We start from the raw sequence: 19,408 nt of genomic DNA, 5'->3' as shown, positions 1-19,408 counted from the left end.
CTAAAAACATTAGCGGTAAATTGCAATAAACTCGGTACACATGTAACAGCTCTCTTTTATTCAGTAGTGGCCGGTAAGCACCTAAGTGGGTGCTACGCGTTAACATGTTTTTGAATTTTTCTGGATAGGTTACGTAACACCGCATAAGAATGAATAACATCCCATAAAAATATTTTTCAGGTCATAGAGTTCATACTTTAAATTACTGAACAATTTTATAAAAACGCTTGTACCAATAATTACGGGATAGTATTACAAAAATGCAATTACCAATCAGTATTCAATAATATCATGTCATTAAATTTGCCCATAATTATCAACAGTTTGCATCTTCTTGGTGGATATTTGGAATTAAAGAGGATTAATAATATTTTTATAGCTCAATGCTAAGAAGTATGCATGCTACGGGATAATATTGTGTCATGAAAATTATTTTAGAAGAGTAAAATATCTTTAATATAATTATGTACATAACATTTGCATGGAAATTATGCTTTACATTGCGAGTGAATTCATAAAATTGTTTTTGTATTCTATCCAGAGAAATATGTTTGAGGGTTTCTGACTTTTTTCAACTCAAAACGAGTGCAATGGACTAGAATCTGAACGATCTTAAGATGGTCTGCATATTTTTCTTTCTGAGTTAATTAAAAATCACTCCGAAACAGATTTAATATGTTCTCATCCCTAATGTTATGGCAACAGAAGAAAAAAATGGATAAGAATTAACATTTTTCTTTCATAAAATTTAATAGGTTGACAAACACTAGGTTTCCAATTTTGTTGAATATTCTAATGTTGGCAAGTCAATGAAAACAAGAAATGAAAATGAAAACTTTAGGAGGAATAGTGAGCATATGTTTTCCTGCCACAACACAGAATACTTATAAAAAATGTCGAGAAATGCAATGCTTTGGTATCGATAAAGATTACTTGATGTTAATTACGCTATCTGTACGTTCAAACATTAGTTCTAATCAATGGGAAGTCAGGAATTATGTACCATTTACTTTCATGGCAGGAAATCACAGCCAGCCTTATTCAGAATCGTGATTGTTTTGTGGAAATATTTGAAATAATTTAACGCATTCGTACTTGAGGGTTTAGAGACATTTGGATTGATCCATTTTCTCTTAGTGCGTTACTGAGCAATTTTAACCCAAACAGATGCTATACTTGAAATTTATGCAAATGTAAACTTGGAAGAGACAAGATACGACTTTTTTATAGTTCGCAACACCTGCATTTCAGAAAAACTCTTTAGTTCATTTTTTACAACTATAAAAATATGTCCCTACTGATTATATTGGAATGAATGCCAAAAGTAAATTATATTACGGTACAAATTAAGTTTCATTTACGTAATCGACATATTAATTAAGTCTCGTTACTTCAGATTTAATGCAAATCATGAATTAACATGATAGATAGGTGAGATTGCAGTCGCAAATGGATTTGGTTGTACATTACCTATTAAAAAGACAAACCGTGTGATGTGTTTGATACGGCTTCCAGAAAAATCAAATGGGGGTGTGCATTATGCTTCTCTGATCTCGTCGCACTGATCATTTAGATGTGTCGCAGCCATTACTCATCCGACCCGTTCAAGTCCAAGAAAGACCTCCCCTCCTCCAAGCCATGTCATCTTCTTGGCTCGGCGGCCAAGCAGCTTTCTTCGAGCGTGGCGCAAGAAGGGAAATTTAATCTCGGCTTCAACACGCACGGACTGCAGAGGCCAAGAGTGGGAAACGCGTGGGGTTGGGTGGGGTTAGCAGTGGACAAGGGGCAACAGTGTGGAAGCTGTGACATGGGTCTACAAATTGCACGTTCTCTATCCGTCAGGATGGTCAGAATTACGCGGTTTTGCCGAGAAACGCAGTTTCACGCAATGTATCCTGCTTGGAAGGACGGCGAAGAGAAAGTTGATATGGAAGGGAACGTGAATGACTTAACCCGTTTAACTCTTTCCAACCTTGAGCTGCTTGTGAGAGAAATTAGAATTTAAGATTTTTCAATTTAAAGGAAATTTTTATTCAAATTCATTATTGTCGTTGAAGCTAAATAATTTATCATGAGACCTTCAACACAAAATAATACTTGGCATATGTCTTTCCTGAATAGAGCTGAAAATTTGTACCTTTTTTGTTATTTGGAAGTAATATCTGGTTATAATGGATTAAAAGATTCGTGTTTACAAAGATGCATCCCATGCCCTTAAGTGTGCCGAAAGATTCAATGTAAATGTGTGCTATACTTGTGTGTCAAATAAACACCAAAGATGAAGTGCGCCATGAAAAAAATGTTTGGCTTAAATTGTAATAACCACTTGCGGATCCCGGTAGAGTCAGATTTTTTTTACGAACTCCATCCTTGCTGTATATGACTTTGCACCCATGCGCATGACTGGGTACAAAGTCACTTGTTTTAAAGAATGGTGTGCCTATACTTTCAAGGACATTGAATGCAATGGGACTCTTGAGTAAAAAGCAATTTAATGTACCGTGCTTTTTTAAAATTGAATTCGAGTAAGTTTTATTCCCTATTTACACGACGTTGCTTTTATTCTAACAATTTTCCTTATAATTGGTGGGATTTTCTTGTCTCATTGTTCTCGAGATAACATGTAATTTTATATCATTGTGATATGGCAGTTTTCTTTAGATTTCTTATGTTTATATAAATTGTTTGTCATGAACTATGCTCGCAGCAGTTAACCATTAAATGATACGATATTTTAAATTATAATTATTACATCGATTTAAGCTAAAAATAAGGTATTGATGGAATATAATGTGCTGCGTATAGATTTAGTATTTCAATTATTTATTTAAAAAATCCTTTCTAATCTGAAGTAAATGAAATGGAAACTCAAGGAATCATCGATTAAGTCTCGGTATTACTTTCAGGATAGTATCAGCGATAGTGGCATGTTACTGATATAATAACTTACACGAAATCCTCATTGATAACTAAATATATCAATTTCAAATAACAGTTGTAACTGCAATTAGTGCCTATATTAGATGCAATGAAATTAATCCTTCATGCCCCTCAGCCAGAGGTTTGGAATCTAAAGGTGTCAGCGATTTATTCTCACTGGGGATTTTTATGAATATGTAAGTATCGGCATTCTTTGAGACATCTTATATGTAAAACTCCGTGACATACAGTCCATTTAGAGTGTAAAATTTCAGCATTGAGTAATAACATTTGAATTAATATTAATAGTCTACACAGAATAAATTTGACACATTATATCTTTTAATATCTGATAAATTCTTCGCAGAGGTACAATTGTGTTCATTATATTTTTTTCGTATTTATATTTTTTCAGTAAAGCATGGAGGAATTCAGACGGGAAAGTAGTTTTAAATATTTAATCAAGAAACAAGGAAAATTAAGACGGTGTATCATCAGAATTTACAAGAAATAAAAATTGTTTACCATGTATCGCATATATAAATATTTTGATGGAATATATTAGAGTTGTTTGTTTATATTTATTCTCTTTCTGAGAACATGCAATTTCTTATGCATAAAATTCTCACTCTTTCCCCGTATTCCGTAATTTTCCTCATAACTTCATCTGTGGCCAAGAATACGCCTAAAATTGCTATTTAGAATCCTATAAATATATTCAATTACGTCTTGCGCGCTAGATTCTCTTATTATGGCTTGTTTTTAATTAATGATCTTTCGGGTCATGGTTGAATTTGAAAAATAAATCTTCCATGAAAGGTTTTGTTCAGAGAACTTTTGAAAAGATATTAAGGATAATTTTGTAAATTAAAGGTAATAATCTTACATTTCTGACGGAATTTTAAAATATTCAGTCGTGTTGTACTAAGCATGGCTAATTGTGTAATCTGTAACTGTATCCTGAGTGGAATTGTATTTATTTCTACATATATATATATATGCTGTATATTCCCCCGTGTAGGAATTGAAAAAAATATGGGCAGACCGTAGAAAGCAAATCCATTTGCACGTCAATCTCCTCTTTCATCACTAAATGCGCGAAGACACCACATCATTAGGCATGTGTTTGATACCTTAAAGTGCTTCAGTTTCTTTTCAAGCATCCTTCAGCTGTGAGCGATTGCTGATTCCTTTTTTTATTTTTCCCTTTTGGAAGGAGATGGTGGCCGAGCAGTGATTGATTGCTCTCGCTAAGTGTTTCTCAATATTGCACAAATATACTGAAGAGTACATTTTTCTTTTGACTTCTCCCCGTAAAAATACTCTTTGTCAACAGCTTGCTATTTTCATTTGGAAACGCCGGCGTAGGAATCTATAGAAAAGCAATTACTCAAAGTATTTACGTAAAAAATACAAAATTAAATATCAGCCTTTTTTTTAATTTCTTGTAGTGTCTACGTCCTCTCGTCATTATCCTTCATAGGATCGCCAGCGGAATTCATGCCTCACTAATCAATATAACAGACCGTAATGACTCAGGGGAGTGTATCCGGTAATCATGGCATCCGTTTCATAACTAATATCATTCCTTACTCATCATCACAGTTTGATTTTTTTTTTCAACCAGGGACCATTTTATCATGCTCTCAACTCTTTGTTTATATTTACCTAATTGTCTCGTAGTTATATTACCAAGTAGGAAAGATAAACTAAGTAGCTTTCCCTTGCATATATAGCATTGACTTTATTGGACCCTGATGTCACTGTTTTAGTAAAGTTTGAGCATTATTAGAAAGTTGTAATGTGGCCATGGTGGTGATATAATTTTTTTGTGGTTACTCTGTATCTCTTCTACTGGTTATGTCCACACTTTTATGCAGGTCATAGGTTGATATACGACTTACGTGATCTTTGGAAATATTGTTGGGCTTTGGTTTTCAAATATTTTTTATAAATGTCAACTTAAAATTTTTCTGTTAAGACAATAGACATTTTTTTTATTTTTTATTCAAATCCATTGGTGAATGCTACAAAGGCAACAAAGCTGATGTAATGCTAATTTTACTCTTATTTAGAACGATATATGAAAAATACCAATATTATAAATGAATAAGGTGTTAAGGATGTGGAGTAAATCGTCATCAGTCTCGTTGAAAAAAACATTTGCTTATCGAGCTTTTTAATGCATTGTCGTTAACTCTAAGTACTCCAATACTATACTTTGTTTTTGGCACCCGGTGTCGGGTTGCAAGGAATTTTTTGGAAAAACTATCTCCTCCGAGCACAATTATTTTATGAACTTTATAATATTATCAGTAAATCAGGTACATGATACATTTTATACGGAAGTAAAGGGAGGATTCCTTATTCCGCCAAAGGTACAAATAGTCTCGACATTCTTTGCATAAAAATAATTAATTTTAAGGCTGCAGATACTTCAAATTTTCTTTTTTAGCGTGTTTTCTCATTAACTACGGTTAAAAGCAAAAAATTTTCCTTAATTTTCACTTTATTATTACTATTATTATGTCGTCTTATTTTCTCAAGCGAATTTAGGACATTGTTGTCCTCTCTTCCAATTAACTTGATGGACAATCACAAACATCCCTGCCCTGGACGGTGATCAATCCACCCAGGCGGGATTCGAACCCGCGACCTCTAGGTTAGCCGGGGACTTTACCCCGACGCCACCGAGGCCGGCAGCCCAAAGCGTAAGATATTGCAACAATACGCTATTTCTCACACATTTAATTTGAGCCACTAAATTTATGTATTTATTTAAAATATTTATTTATATATTTATTTATATTTGGGAGGCAGGTTTTTAAACGGAAACCGTTTTTGGATTAAAATTTGATACGTGGAAAATAGCGTATTAACCCTGGTTTCAAAATTACCATCAGTCTTGATCGTTGGGTTGTTGCATTGAAACACGGGTCGAATTACCTTTATTTTGTGGAAAATTCCACGTTATAATTTTTTTAGTTTGGACATAAACCGCTTCATGTCGCTAACGTTTTAAAGTTATAAAATAAGTCTAAGAGTCTATGTGTCCTTTCTCACCCTTAGTTGCATCAACCGAGCCGATATAATCAGGGTATACGACGGAAGGATCCCGCCGACGGGGCCCGTGTACGGCGGCAGCAGCGCCACCGGTCGCCGGACCTACCCCAAAGGCTCCCGCCTCGTCGAGGAGGTGTCGACTAACCTGCTGATCCCGCCGGTGGCCACGAGGGGACCTCCCGTCATCAGCGTCCTCTGCAACGAAGGCTCAGAGCGGGAGGTGCTCTCCACTGGCCAGGACCTCACGGTCGAGTTTGTCTCGGACTCCGAGTCGCCGGGACAGGGGTTCAAGGCCACGTTCGAGTTCCAGCCGATCCCCGCGTCCGTGGTGGCGGCGTCCGAAGAGGCCGTAGCCGCCGCCGCAGCCCCACCGCCTCATGGCCACATCGGGCCATCCGGAGGTAAGTGACACGAATTCTACATTGGAGGGATCTCCAATCGATCACTGAATGTGTTGCCACCCTTCTCGCATTTCAACGAATTTACTAAATTCGTCCCTAGTGTCGCTGGCAGGAAGAGTGTCCGAGGATATCGTGGTAAAGCCACAATTATAATATCATAAGCCACAATTTGGGATAATCATATTATTATCATAAGCTAAAATTTGGGCTAATACTTTCCATGCGGATGACTTCATAAGTAGTCGTGCTGCCTCTCAGCCCATGGCGAATGATTGCTTATACCGTCACTGGGTCTATGATGGTTCTCTCTATTCCCCCACCTTGTCACCGCTGGTTAGGATTCTCTTTTCGGCCCGTCGTCATCAATTGAACTTTATTATCTATATCGTCTAAGGATTGACAGGGTTAAGTTTGAGCCTTTATCTTTTTGTGTTGCCTCAAAGTGACCTGCTCTCCTCGACTCCTGACGGGAGGACAAGAGGCACAGTTTTGGTTCGTGGCTTTTCTTCTTTTTTTTGCTGTAAAGCAGCGTTTTTTTCTCCAAATACACCAAGGTACAGCAAATTAAATTGAAGTAAGAAGCAAAAAATATTGTCGTTAGGTGACAAATGATTCTTTATGGTTCACATTGATATTACACGTCTATATTAACCATAAGGCAAAATAATGCCAACTGATATTGCTATAAGCATTGCAAATAAGTATTCCTCTAAATATTTTAACTATGGATCGCCCACATATTTCATTGGTTTATATTCATCTTTTGGTCCAATTCGAAATTTACAGAAAGTCATTACTGATACTTTTGTGGACACGTTATTTTATCCATTACAGGAGGGGTGCGCGGAATAGTCAATGCCCGTTGTATTTTTTTTAGCCAAATGAGAATTTAAAAACAATTTCTTTTATGCAATTTTTTATCCTCAATGAATTATGTTATTTAATTAGAAGCAGACATCCAAGTTTCTGGGATCAAAAATAAAAAGATGTTATTTGAGGATTCTAATTAGAAAATATATTATTGTATTTTTTCCCATTCTAAATGGAAATCTTTAAATAGAAGAATTATAAATATTAATGTTTCATTTTACTAAGGAGGCTATCATGTATACATGTTATCTCCATAAAATTTTATTTCGATTTCATTTACGCAGCTAACTCTAGGGCGTCTATTACGTAAGAGGTGAATCGCTCTGGATAATTACGCTGATACGGTCTGGCTTACAAGTACGCTAGCAAATTCTACTAATATTTCTTACCAGACATTTCTGATCTTAAAAGTATAAGGACATCATCTACTTAATGTATTGTGAATTCTATTTGCCTAACTTAGCGTTTGAGCTCCAGCTTTTTTGTGATTTACGGATGGAAGCAAATGTTTGCGTCATTTGTCAGTGTAATACAGGAATGAAATCAAAACCAAAACTGCTCGATATTAATCAAAGGGGAAGGGTACTGCTTAGCGGGAAGTGATTTTTATGAGAGAGACAGTATTCTGGCTCAAACATTTCCGCTTCTGTCTTATGGCGAAAAATACTGCACCAACGTGATTAGCCAGCATTGCCAAATTGAGGCAAAGAATGCACATACACTACACGAAGGCTGATTGCGAAGAAGCTACGTTATACTACGAACCTGTCCCACATCGTCAATGGTATAAAGTCTGCGACGTATTAATTCGAGTGAAAGCGATTGCACTTTCGGAAAAGGTGAAATGTTCGAAAATCACGAAAAAATAAGACAGTTCTGAAAAATTGCTTGGAAAAGGTTGTGCCATAATCTATCATTGAATCTAAATTATTTCATATTTTTTCAATTATATAGTTTTCGAGATAAAATGAACTGGCATTTGCTGCAGCTGTTACATGTTAATTTGAGGAGAGAAACTGAATGAAAGTAGAAGTATGAAAATGGAGAAAAAACTTGCACCCAGTTTGTGTTAATGCTATTTAATCGGCTGTTGGGTTCAAATTCCAGCGGTGGTGTATATTGTTGTAATGATTCCTATTTTTCTGCTACGTGGTGTGGAGTATTAAGGCATCAGCACTCCAACCACCAGGTGAGACGTTCAGTTTTAGTCGGCTAGAAGCTTTCAACTGTGTGGACGCCAGGTATCTCTCTCGTTATTGTTCCACTATCTGTGGAGGCGAAGTTATGAGAGGAAGATCTGTTGGTCGCCGTCGTGGGGAATGTACTTTTTGTGATCTTGGTGCTGATATTTAATCATCAATCCTAAATGCACAACTCAGGGTACAAAAACGTTACGCATGCCAAAAAATTATACTATCACATACATTCAAATGTAAAACTAGCCAACTACTCATAAGGTTTACTGCAAATAAAGCTAGGAAACACGAAACATGGTATTAGAAAGCAAAAAATTGCATTGAGGTATACATAAGTTAGTAAGCTACAATACAAGTCATCTAATCTATTTGTGAGTTCTAACTCTGCCACTATAGTATCTTAATGATCGTGGAATAAAAGATATTCTGAATCAGTCTGTTCCACAGTCTATCCTTCTTATTTTATTCATATGATCTGATCTACCGTAGTATGTTGGCGCTCCTAAGATATGGCTAACTTCATCAGAAAATACACTGCTCGTGAATTTATTTAATAGGTTTAGTCATTAGTCTACGGTGTGACGGAACAAGTAATTCAGTATCGTAGCATGTAGAAGTTATGTTAATAGTGGTAATGTCCATCGCAAAACTTTTTTGAAATATTCAATGTAAACTATTCTTGAGAAAAGTTTTCGAACTGGTTTTTGCGCGAAATCTTTGTGTGTTGATACTTAATGGCTTCGATTCCGAAGCCAGTACTCAGAGTTAAAAAGTCAGTGGATCCGATAACCGAAAGACTAAACCGGCCTATTGCCAGCCTCTCAAGCTTGGTGGGCATTTAATGAAATCCCATTCCAGCCCCCGGATGAGATTTAATTGACTTCGCCTTTTAGGCATGCTATCATTTTATAATTTAGAACATTTATAATATGCAATCGTTACCGTTGAATATTTTTGCAAGCTTGTGTAATATATTGCGCTATAACATGATAATTTATGAAGCAATTTGAATAAATATTTATTGTCTTATGTGGTTTTATGTATCTCGTTCTCCGAACTTATGAATAAATTATCAGTTTTTAAAGATTTAAATTTTGTTTCGATTAAGCTGCGACATCTAGTATTCCATGCATTTTTTATGCAACTATTTAATGTATTATAGTGATTTATCGTTGAAATTTTTTTTACCAATTGGATATTTTTGATAGGAATACCCGTTTCCCCTACTGGAAAATTCATCACTTCGCCCATTTTCTTGACTTTGTATTATAATCACTGTATCATTTCATATAGATACGCACATTCTGTTGTTTCAAACGTCAAAATGCAAAAATTCAAATGACTTTACCTTAGTAATTCTGATTTGTGTGACATGGTTTAAATCAATCCAAGCATTATTCGCCCCAGCTGTCTCTTCATTTCTTATGCTTGGCACAAAATGTAAGCCTCCTTTGGGGATTTGATTTCTTCCCCGCTGCAGGAATCCACCTTATAAAATTTCTGTCTGTAAGTCTTGGTACTAAATTGTCTGAGGATTGACGACCATCTGCAAACTGTCCGTATGGAGTTGTTTATTCCAAAAATTACCTCAATCAGCTGCACGCTAATTGAAAGAAGGTCAATTATTTATACCTGTTTTACCTGTGAACAACATATACATTTAAGACTGCGGCATTCAATAGTCTTCCAAATAACATCATATACCACATGTTATGGCGATTTCTTTCCGTTAGGTACGAATTGAAGCAAAGGTCCTTTATATCCACCCCACAGTGAATTTATTATAATCTAACACACAGACAGACCTCAGAGGTTTTTTTTTGCCTTTCAATACTATTCCTATTTCGTAGAATCCCCAATTATAAATAAACCTAACCACAGACAGAAAGTACACTCGAAGAGTATTCCAACACACTGCCTGGAAAAACACCACACAGCATGAATGGTTCTAGTGGACTAAAGCGCGTGGTTTCGAATTTCCATCAAAAGACAAGAAATCATCTCGACGTGTTCTGGTACAAGCTGCTGTTCAGAGGGAATCTTATCTTCGTTGGTTACTGTCCAAAAAAAGAAGGAAAAAATAAATGAAAAGTGAACCATATGTCCCTTTTGCTCAGGACGCTTAGGACTAACGAGGCGGACCAAACATACTTGGGGCTCGAGGTAATGACACACAAGCAGAAGACAGAGAGAAGGCAGTGAGCTTATAAGGAAGATATCGTATCTAAAGCTAAAGTAGCTGACTCTCCTTGACGTCTCCCAAGTAGAGTAGGCGGTAGTTTTCAAGATAGTACATCGGAAGAAGCGAGGTCATTTTTTTAACCGAATTCATAAACTAGCTAGTTTAAAACGGGATTTCATCGAAAAATTAAAAGAAAATCTTGAGGCAAATAGTGTCTATTAATATTTTATAGGAAAGATAAAACATCTTTTCAAAATGTAGAGTAATTAGTGTTAATGTTAAATACGATATCTGGCGGAGAAAAATACTTTAGATGCAGAAGTTCAGGAAGCGTATTGTGTACGCATTACGGCTGCATACGAAGTTCAAGGGCGCGTACTGGGTACACATGACGGCGTTGAGCGGTTAGTTTCTATTTTTATTTCCATTCAATGATTTAGATACTTTTTTCAAAGAAATATTGATTTAATTGGCGGAATTGCCGGGTGATTGCCCAATGGATCAAGAATAGTGGGATGAGTAGAGGTTGCATGAAAATTGGGGGCGCCCTTAATAATTTAGATCGTCGCATTCCGTCATCATTTTCCGATGTGACTGCTGGATAGCTCTTCATAGTTAACATGGCTTTGATGAAATGACTTGGGTACATTGGGCGCGTTTCAACTGAACTGAAAATAATTGCGGCCATTAATCCTCTTTGATTAATGGTCTTTGAACTGAATTTCATTCTATGCCACTCAAATATTTTTAAACTGGCGTTGGAGTGACAGCATTAAAACTCCTTTTGAGTATGAAGTACATGATAATGAGTATTGATTAGTGCTTTCTTTGATTACTTAAATGGAGTAAGTGATTCTAGAGCCTTTATATAACCACATTTGTTTTTAACCCTGTAATTTTAATACGGTTAGTGTTAAGTATGTTCCTATAAATTGTAAGTAAAATGGTATTCGAACTGGGTTTTTCAATGGGGTGTAGAAGTTTTTGACTGAAGCCTTACATCTATCATTAAGTTATTTACTATTATAAGCCTCGTAATGGTAATATAAAATTTTCATGACCAATCTTGTGTACATTTATAATAACGAGTAACACCGTAGTTATAATGGTTGCTGTCATGTGCCTAGTGGGTAATAATTTTTTTGTAATTAGTTCTTAATTGCAATTCTGATGTACCTAAGATTTGCCATATCCTGAAAGAATCATTTTTATCTAGGGTAATGGAAGACGTTTATATCCTAATCCAGGAGTCAATGGCTTTTAAATTATCATTATTAATCATGAAGTGACTTTGCGTAGGAATGGTAAAAACTTTTTATGAAAATTGACAGGTTATAGCATGTAAATCTCTGCTTCCGTGATTAAATGTTAACCTCGAAAAAAATATTAAGTTAATACCTCTTGGGAGACAGGCGTAAAGCGAAAGATTTTCTGTTTTTTGAGGTTTTATACGACAGCTGAGCCATAGCCTGAAGGTCCCATTTTGAAATGCAAAGTGTAGGATCACGAACCCGAAAATAAAGCTATTCAAGGTGACAAGTACTACTACCCGAGAGCCTGCCCAAGTTTAGCCGATTAGTTTTTAGCATTAACCCGAGGAAGACCGAAAAATATTGTTCAACATCGTCTGAACGGGCCAAATTGTAATAGTTACAGAAGAATTTTAATAAAATTTTCATTTCGAAAATAATTGTTAATGTCAGTTCGATTTTTTTACTTTTTGTTTTAAATCATTCTCTAGGATACATTTTCATTTAATTCATTGATATTTTTAAACTTTTTGCTATAAAAAAGTCATGTTAATGCTCAATCATTGTATAAATTTCTTCATATAACTAAAAAGGCTTCAACCCATGCCTCCGGGCATCTGTGTTTGAAATTATCTTTGCCACAATTTGGAATTTTGGTGCAGTAGTTAAACTCGTTTTTTTGGATTTGTCGAATTGCAATACTTTTTCACACAATGGAATCAGAAAAATAAAATATTAAATTTTAAAATAGCGAAATTAATCATTCAAAATTTTAATGCAACAAAATTATAATGTTTATCAAGTTCTTTGTAACTTCATTAGTATAATCACTTATTGCATACAATTACTGAATGCTATTTGCTTATATTGTTTCACGACAAGAAAAAATAGTGCATGTCTTTTTGTCATTTTTTATAATTTCGCATGTGACACTTAATATTTTTGGTAATCGTAAGTACGGAGAGATTACTACTTGTTCGTTATAAGATTCTGTAGCATCAAATTGTAAATTTTTCTCTTGGGAGAACTTTCGTCACCTTCGGTCATCCGAGCGTACTCCTTATCGGGTCAATTAGAAAATCACCCCATTTCATTAAATCATCTTCTATATTAGTACCACCCATTTACTACTGTATGATGGAATAACCTCTGGTTTTTTATGTCCGGGTTTATCATTTTTCGACTGATTGTGCATATTCCTGAATGAAGTTACATTTCTTCCCTGTTTTGACAGCAAGAGAGTACTTATGAATGGTAATTTGAACAGTAGATTTTAGCACTCTACCTTTTATATCCATTCATTAATTTCCATGCCACCGAATACAGCATATATAGGCCATTTTAAATCGGGGTGTCCAATGAATTTAACAATTACACGTGCATAGACAACCATGGCCTGGATAGGGGCAAACTATCCAGGCAGGACTCAAATTCGTGACCTCTTGTTAGGTAGGCATTTTATTTGTGACCTCGCATAGAATATCACCTCCATTTTTTCTCTCAGACTTTTCCCAAACAGTTGACGGCCCAAGGAAAAAATTGACATATTATGTTTCTACCAGATTTTTCTGGCCTTCCATCGTATCAGTTATAACTCTTTCCACATGAGAGATATCCGGACATTTATTGGAATCCTTTCTGTATATATCTGCATTTTCTAGATTTATCATTTTTTATTATTACTAATTGCCCTGGTTTTCATTTCATACTTCACGGGCTTCTAGAGAATAAATTGTTGCATTGGACAGCGCTCACAAAATATCTGAAGATAGTCATCAACAGTCGTATAAGATCTTGATTTGACCCCATTTTCAAATTTTTAATCCAATTATCGAGTGCTGAAACTTATCGCTCCTTCTGTATTTTGCTCTATTCCGCGCTTTCTCAAAGAGCACTATTTACACGTTTCATCAAATCTATTCCTGCTCATAATAATGTTGAAATGTGTTTGCCGGCCGTCTAATGTACTTAAAAGCTGAGAAACGTTTTCAGTTTTTGGAATGGTAAACACCGAACAATGTAGGAAATTCTGGAAACTCTTTCAGTTCAACGTCACTTCTTATTTCTATCCATGCATGAAGCATGATAATTTACATTGGCGTAAGTGATTGTTCATTTACTAACAATATTGAGATTTTTTTTAGGCCGGAATAGAAAGTGAGCAGGAGAAATCAATGTTCCGTACACCATATCGAGATGGACTGGGATTCTGTTGAAAAATTTAGTGACTCAATGTTCTATCGATTTCTATTTTGAGAGGTTCTTTGACAAATACTGACATATATTTCGCGATAGTAATTTCTCTCTCAAGAAAACGTATCAAGTTCATCATTCATCATCTTAAGAACAAGCTAATGAAAAATCACTCACAATTTTGTCGCGCTCTAAATTACATCCAAAATATTACACTCCCCATTTCCTCTGGAGCCTCTTTGGACCTCCTTAAGCCAAAGATCTATATTTTTCCGCTGCCTGTGCTCTTACTCTCATTTTGAAGAATATATTGCTGCTATTAGTAATTCCAATCAGTTATGCGAATGGATAACTGTAACATTAATTATTATAGATTTATAATTGCGAAATAAAAATAAAAACAAATGGAATGAAAATAATAAAATATTAACAGACATGAAATATAAAATTATTATTACTTTAATTGAGAGGCAAATTCGGATGATACTTGGGTATTACTCAAAAAATAAATTTCTTTCGTCCACAACCATATAAATTTTTTTTTTTATAATTATAGAATTGTCAAGATTTAATGCCTTATGTAAATTTTTAATTGGATTCTATTGATTGCAAGAATTTACAGCAATATTTCTTAAGATATATACTAGAAATGTATCAGCCAATGTCCGACTCATGGTAATCTGGTCTTTATGCTGTCCTTATAAGCACATTGGGTACCAATAGGGAATTTGTTGATTCGACTCCATGAATACCACCTATGACAGCAGCACCATAATCTACTGATAAAATTCTGGAACAAAAAAAAAACACAATTCACTGCAACGGAATTCAGTTCATCATTTATCAAATAAATAAATCTGATGAGAATATGATGAAGCTAATCTTACTGTTAAGTGTGTAATCCACAGTTTGTACTCACAATTTAGAATTTATTTATAGGGAGGATGTTCTGCATCAACTATTCCCTGTATTCTGTTGATAAAAAAGCCTCTATCATACGACATACATACGACATTTCTTTGTGGAGGGAAAACCTGACAAATGTCCGATGCTGAGAAAAATAGAGAAAAATTTACCAGTTGGTTAAAATATCGAAAAATTCTGGGACAGAGTAGAGAGAATTCACTCGATCTAAGTTTTAGCAGTAACTCAAGATACAAATCGCACGAGAAAAAAGGAACAGCGCGTACCTCTAACCGTATCACCATAAATGCAACTGCTAGCTTTAATTATTTAATGATACCTACGAAGAATCGCATAGGAATATTTTACTTGATATTACTTTGTATGTTTAAGTGAATCTTCATGTATATAAGGAGTAGCTGGTATTTTGATGCATAGCATCAATAACATCGGAAGGACGTCTAGAACCTAGTCCATCTACCTTGTGACTTGTTGCTATTAGAAAAAATGATCTCCTTGATCATATTCTCTCGATATGATATTGAAGGTACCAAAGCGGAGAACATCGCGGCGTCTCAAGTATTATCATCGTTTTTGCTTCAGAATAATGAAACATCAAGTCTCCCGGCTGGGTCTCAACTAACCGAAGATTTTTTAATGCGTGGTGAAAAGTATTGATTTGTTTACGCTCTAAAAAGTAATTCCTTTGCGAAAATGTGGAAATTTATGAGGCATAAAGGATGGAAACAATAATGCACTTGATAGCATTCACGATTGTTCTCGCGGATGCTTCGACTTTCTTTTACATATCACTCCTTTGAAAGAAAACTTGAGTTTAGAAACATATGTCTTATAATTGGGTTGAATTTTCTCAAAGGAATGGAAGAATAAGTGAGGCAAAGTAAAAAAAAATGGATTTTTCTCTTGAAGTATCTATCAAAGAGCAACTCTCAAGGGAGATATAGACGATGTATAGAAGACCCTTACCATTTATTGTTTTGAGGCTCATGTTTATCGTTTCTAACCTTAAGAAGAATAAGCAAGGCATATGATTCCAGGTCCTTTTTTCTTTTATTATGTCAAATTACCCTTAAAAAGTAATTTGTTGTTTTATATTTTTTATCTTGTCTGAATTGCATTAGAAGCCAAAAGTTATTTTTATGTTTTAAGCCTTCAGCAATAGTATACTGCAATATTTTTGCAAAACTTCACTCTTTAGGTAACGGAGAATAGAGTAATGCTATAAAAATAATTGGCCATAGTGAAGTTTAAAGGCACTAACAACTTCGTTGTTACTGGTATAGAATTCTTTTATACATTCTACGCATGGTTTTTACCGCGGTGTACTTTGGTCTTTCTTTCTTTCCATCACGACAATGCACTTAATCTGAAAATGTTTAACATTATGAAGCCATCCAGTTATAGGCGTATAATGTGATTTTAGGAATTGAGAATGAGTGCTTTACTTATAGCTACTAATTTTATTAGCTAACATTATAAACTTAGTATTACTGTAAGGCAAGTTACATCTGCAATTTTTCTTCTTTCATAATTAATTTTAAATAGAAACACTGAAGTAGTGGTTAAATGTTTCATCTTTCCTCATAGAAATCTTGAGTATCATAATTTCAATAGCACTGAAGTTCGAGCAATAAAGATTCTGGGATAAAGCATATTTTGGCATGTAGCAAGAACTCATAAAAAAGTATAGCAATACTGTTATCACTAGAAAAAATGATACAACTTACATCTTATGAAAACATATATCTTTTTCCCCACGAATATATGTTGAATGCATATTTCATATTACAAATTGTGGGAAATTGGTAAAAAATATTCACTCCAATGCAATGAAAGGTTTGTGCAGTATGTTTACTTCTCCGCATAATCGTTTGATGACAAATGCCAATTTTTCTACGTAGTATTCGTTACACGAATGCTCTTTGAATTTGTCTTTCACTGAAAATGTTGAATATGGAGAGAATGTTGAATTTCGGATGTCAAGCATAGGATTTTCCATCGTAAAATTGTTTCATTCAGTCAATATCAATGGAAACCTTATTGAATCATAATAAAAAATAGTTTATAATTCAAAGACCTCATTTATTACATGTCTGGATATATTGAAAAAAAGAAATACTTTTCTGTCATTCGATCATAGAAAATTCTTCTTTATTTGGTTAGCATTCGTAATAGTTTATAATTCTAAGACCTCATTTATTACATATCTGGATATATTGAAAAAAAGAAATACTTTTCAGTCATTCCATCCCAGAAATTTTTTCTTTATTTGGTCATCTTATGGAGTTCTTGGGCACGGAAGTCTTGAGTGGGAGAAATTTTCGTTTTTTCCCCTTGAATGTCTAGAGTCAGAATATCCTTTTTCTCAATATCCTCAAAACCAGGCTACCGGCTCATATACACCTAGGCACGTCCATTTATGTATTTATATCCAATCACTGATTTATAATGAAGCTAATTAAAGATAGCGTGTATAAATTTGTTATAATTGGAACACATACTCCCACGAGATTATTGAATAGGATTAAAATTTTCTGGACATGCCTCTTGAGAGCATTGAATTTTCTCAGGGATGTTTTGTATTAATCTATTGTAAATAATTGGAATGACAAATTTTCAATGTGTGTTAATCATTTGAAATAAGTGAGCTAAAAGATTTGAGTTACCACGTGTAGCGACCTCTAGTCGTTATATTTCTCTGGGGGATACCTTGACAAAGAGTGTGCATTACAAATACTTACCCGAGAAAAGCTTTATATTCCTAGCCTTTTTATTGGATTCAATGGATCGCTGTTGGGCATAATTGCTTTGAAGTGGTCGTACAATTAATGCAGATGAATGCTTCCTTTGCATTGGATATTGTGTAGTGAATGTCATACTTAAACAAAAACTTCAATAGATTTTCAGACCACCAAATATTATCGAGGCTTGTATATAAACTTAATTGTTTCACCATTTTTGTTATTCATCCGCGTTTTCATTTACGTCTGCCGAATATTATGATGTTTAAATTTATCGCGATAACTTTTTTTACTTCAACAAAGAGAAATAAACCAGCTAAAGCGCTGTGGCCCAAGTCAAAATTGTGGTAAATATACATTCAATCACAGGTACTAGGGATTGGAAATCTACAAAAAAAAATTTTAAATGTTGAAATAGTTTCTTAAATCGGAGCAGAAATATGTTTATAGACTGCAAAGTTTTATCTCCATTTTAGCCTTGCATGGGTGGGTTTGAAAATATTTTATTCCCTAGTCCAATGGAAAATATCTATCTCAGAAGCCGTTTGCCCATCTCTCAGTTCAAATCAGCCCCATCATAGTGTGAAAAGCCATCAGTTCAATGTATATAATGGGTCTATTTGTTTTAAATTTGGTTTCGAAAGCGTGTTGCCAAGCTTTGGAAATATGTTACGCATGGGATGCTGTACATGGACTAGATGGGCTTGCTATATATAGAGAGAGATAAATATATATCCATAATGATTTGTTATCATTTAGATTTTAGTAGTTTATTTCCTTTTACATGCATCTTTTTTAAACAGTTTGCGAGGTCTTGCATGGTCAGGTGCCTCATTCTTCTTGAAGATTATGCCAAATTCTTCAGTCTTAAAATGGTAACAGTGGAAAGTTAAAATCAAAGTTTTATTTCATCTTCCTTTTTTTATTTTGTTTTCTTTCCTTAGCAATCAAATTTTAGCAGAATTCAGATCAGAAAAAAATCAGAAAAAAATCAGAAAAATAAACTATTATGCATCTAATTGTCTCTTGGCCATAATTTTCTCACTCGCTGGGATGTTGCTGCATTTGGCTGATTGTAGCTCTGATTCTTGTAAGTTTTATAACATTGATAAAATAATACTTACGTTATCAACTCGAATGCGTTGCATCGATTTCAATGAGTGGTATCAACTCGAATACAAAATCCCCAGTTTTTGAATTTCCACAATTTTTGCTGAGAATATTCTTCCATATTTTGTATTAAACAAATTTGTTTTTACATTTTCAAGAATTTCATTAGAATTATTTTTATAAGAATTCATTACAGCAACACTACCATCTCATGGGAAATAGAAGTTACTATCAGATTAATTAATTTACCTGTGTTTTCCCTCTGCAATTGTATATTCAGTGATTTTTCCATACTTTGGGCATACCTTGAAATTATCTGAATTTCTTCTTCGATTTTCAACTATAATACTCTATGGATAGTTTCTCCCTCCATCCATCCATCGTTTGCTCCAAACACTGTGTTATGTAAGTTTGAAAGAGTGCGTTTATTACTTCTAGCTATTTCACCATACTTACATTGAAACTATATACGATTTTCTATCTTCACTAGTAGTCATACTGGTAGCAAGCACTTCATGGAATGAAATGTACGAAAAATTGAATAAATCATTCCATAGCT

General features: G+C 34.6%; 1 protein-coding gene across 1 annotated transcript in view; it reads left to right on the top strand.

Moving 5' to 3' along the window:
- The window catches only part of LOC124170947 (suppressor of lurcher protein 1), a 1,281,814-nt gene that overhangs the window by 754,064 nt on the left and 508,342 nt on the right, over nt 1-19,408 (top strand). Inside the window, exon 8 of the mRNA XM_046550025.1 lies at nt 5,989-6,383. Coding sequence (XP_046405981.1) covers nt 5,989-6,383 — 395 coding nt within the window. The remainder of the gene's footprint in view (nt 1-5,988; nt 6,384-19,408) is intronic.

Source organism: Ischnura elegans, chromosome X (genome assembly GCF_921293095.1).
Source record: "Ischnura elegans chromosome X, ioIscEleg1.1, whole genome shotgun sequence".
In the NCBI taxonomy this organism is placed as follows: domain Eukaryota; kingdom Metazoa; phylum Arthropoda; class Insecta; order Odonata; family Coenagrionidae; genus Ischnura; species Ischnura elegans.
Note: the sequence above shows the minus strand (reverse complement) of the source record. Positions and strands in the feature narration are given on the sequence as shown.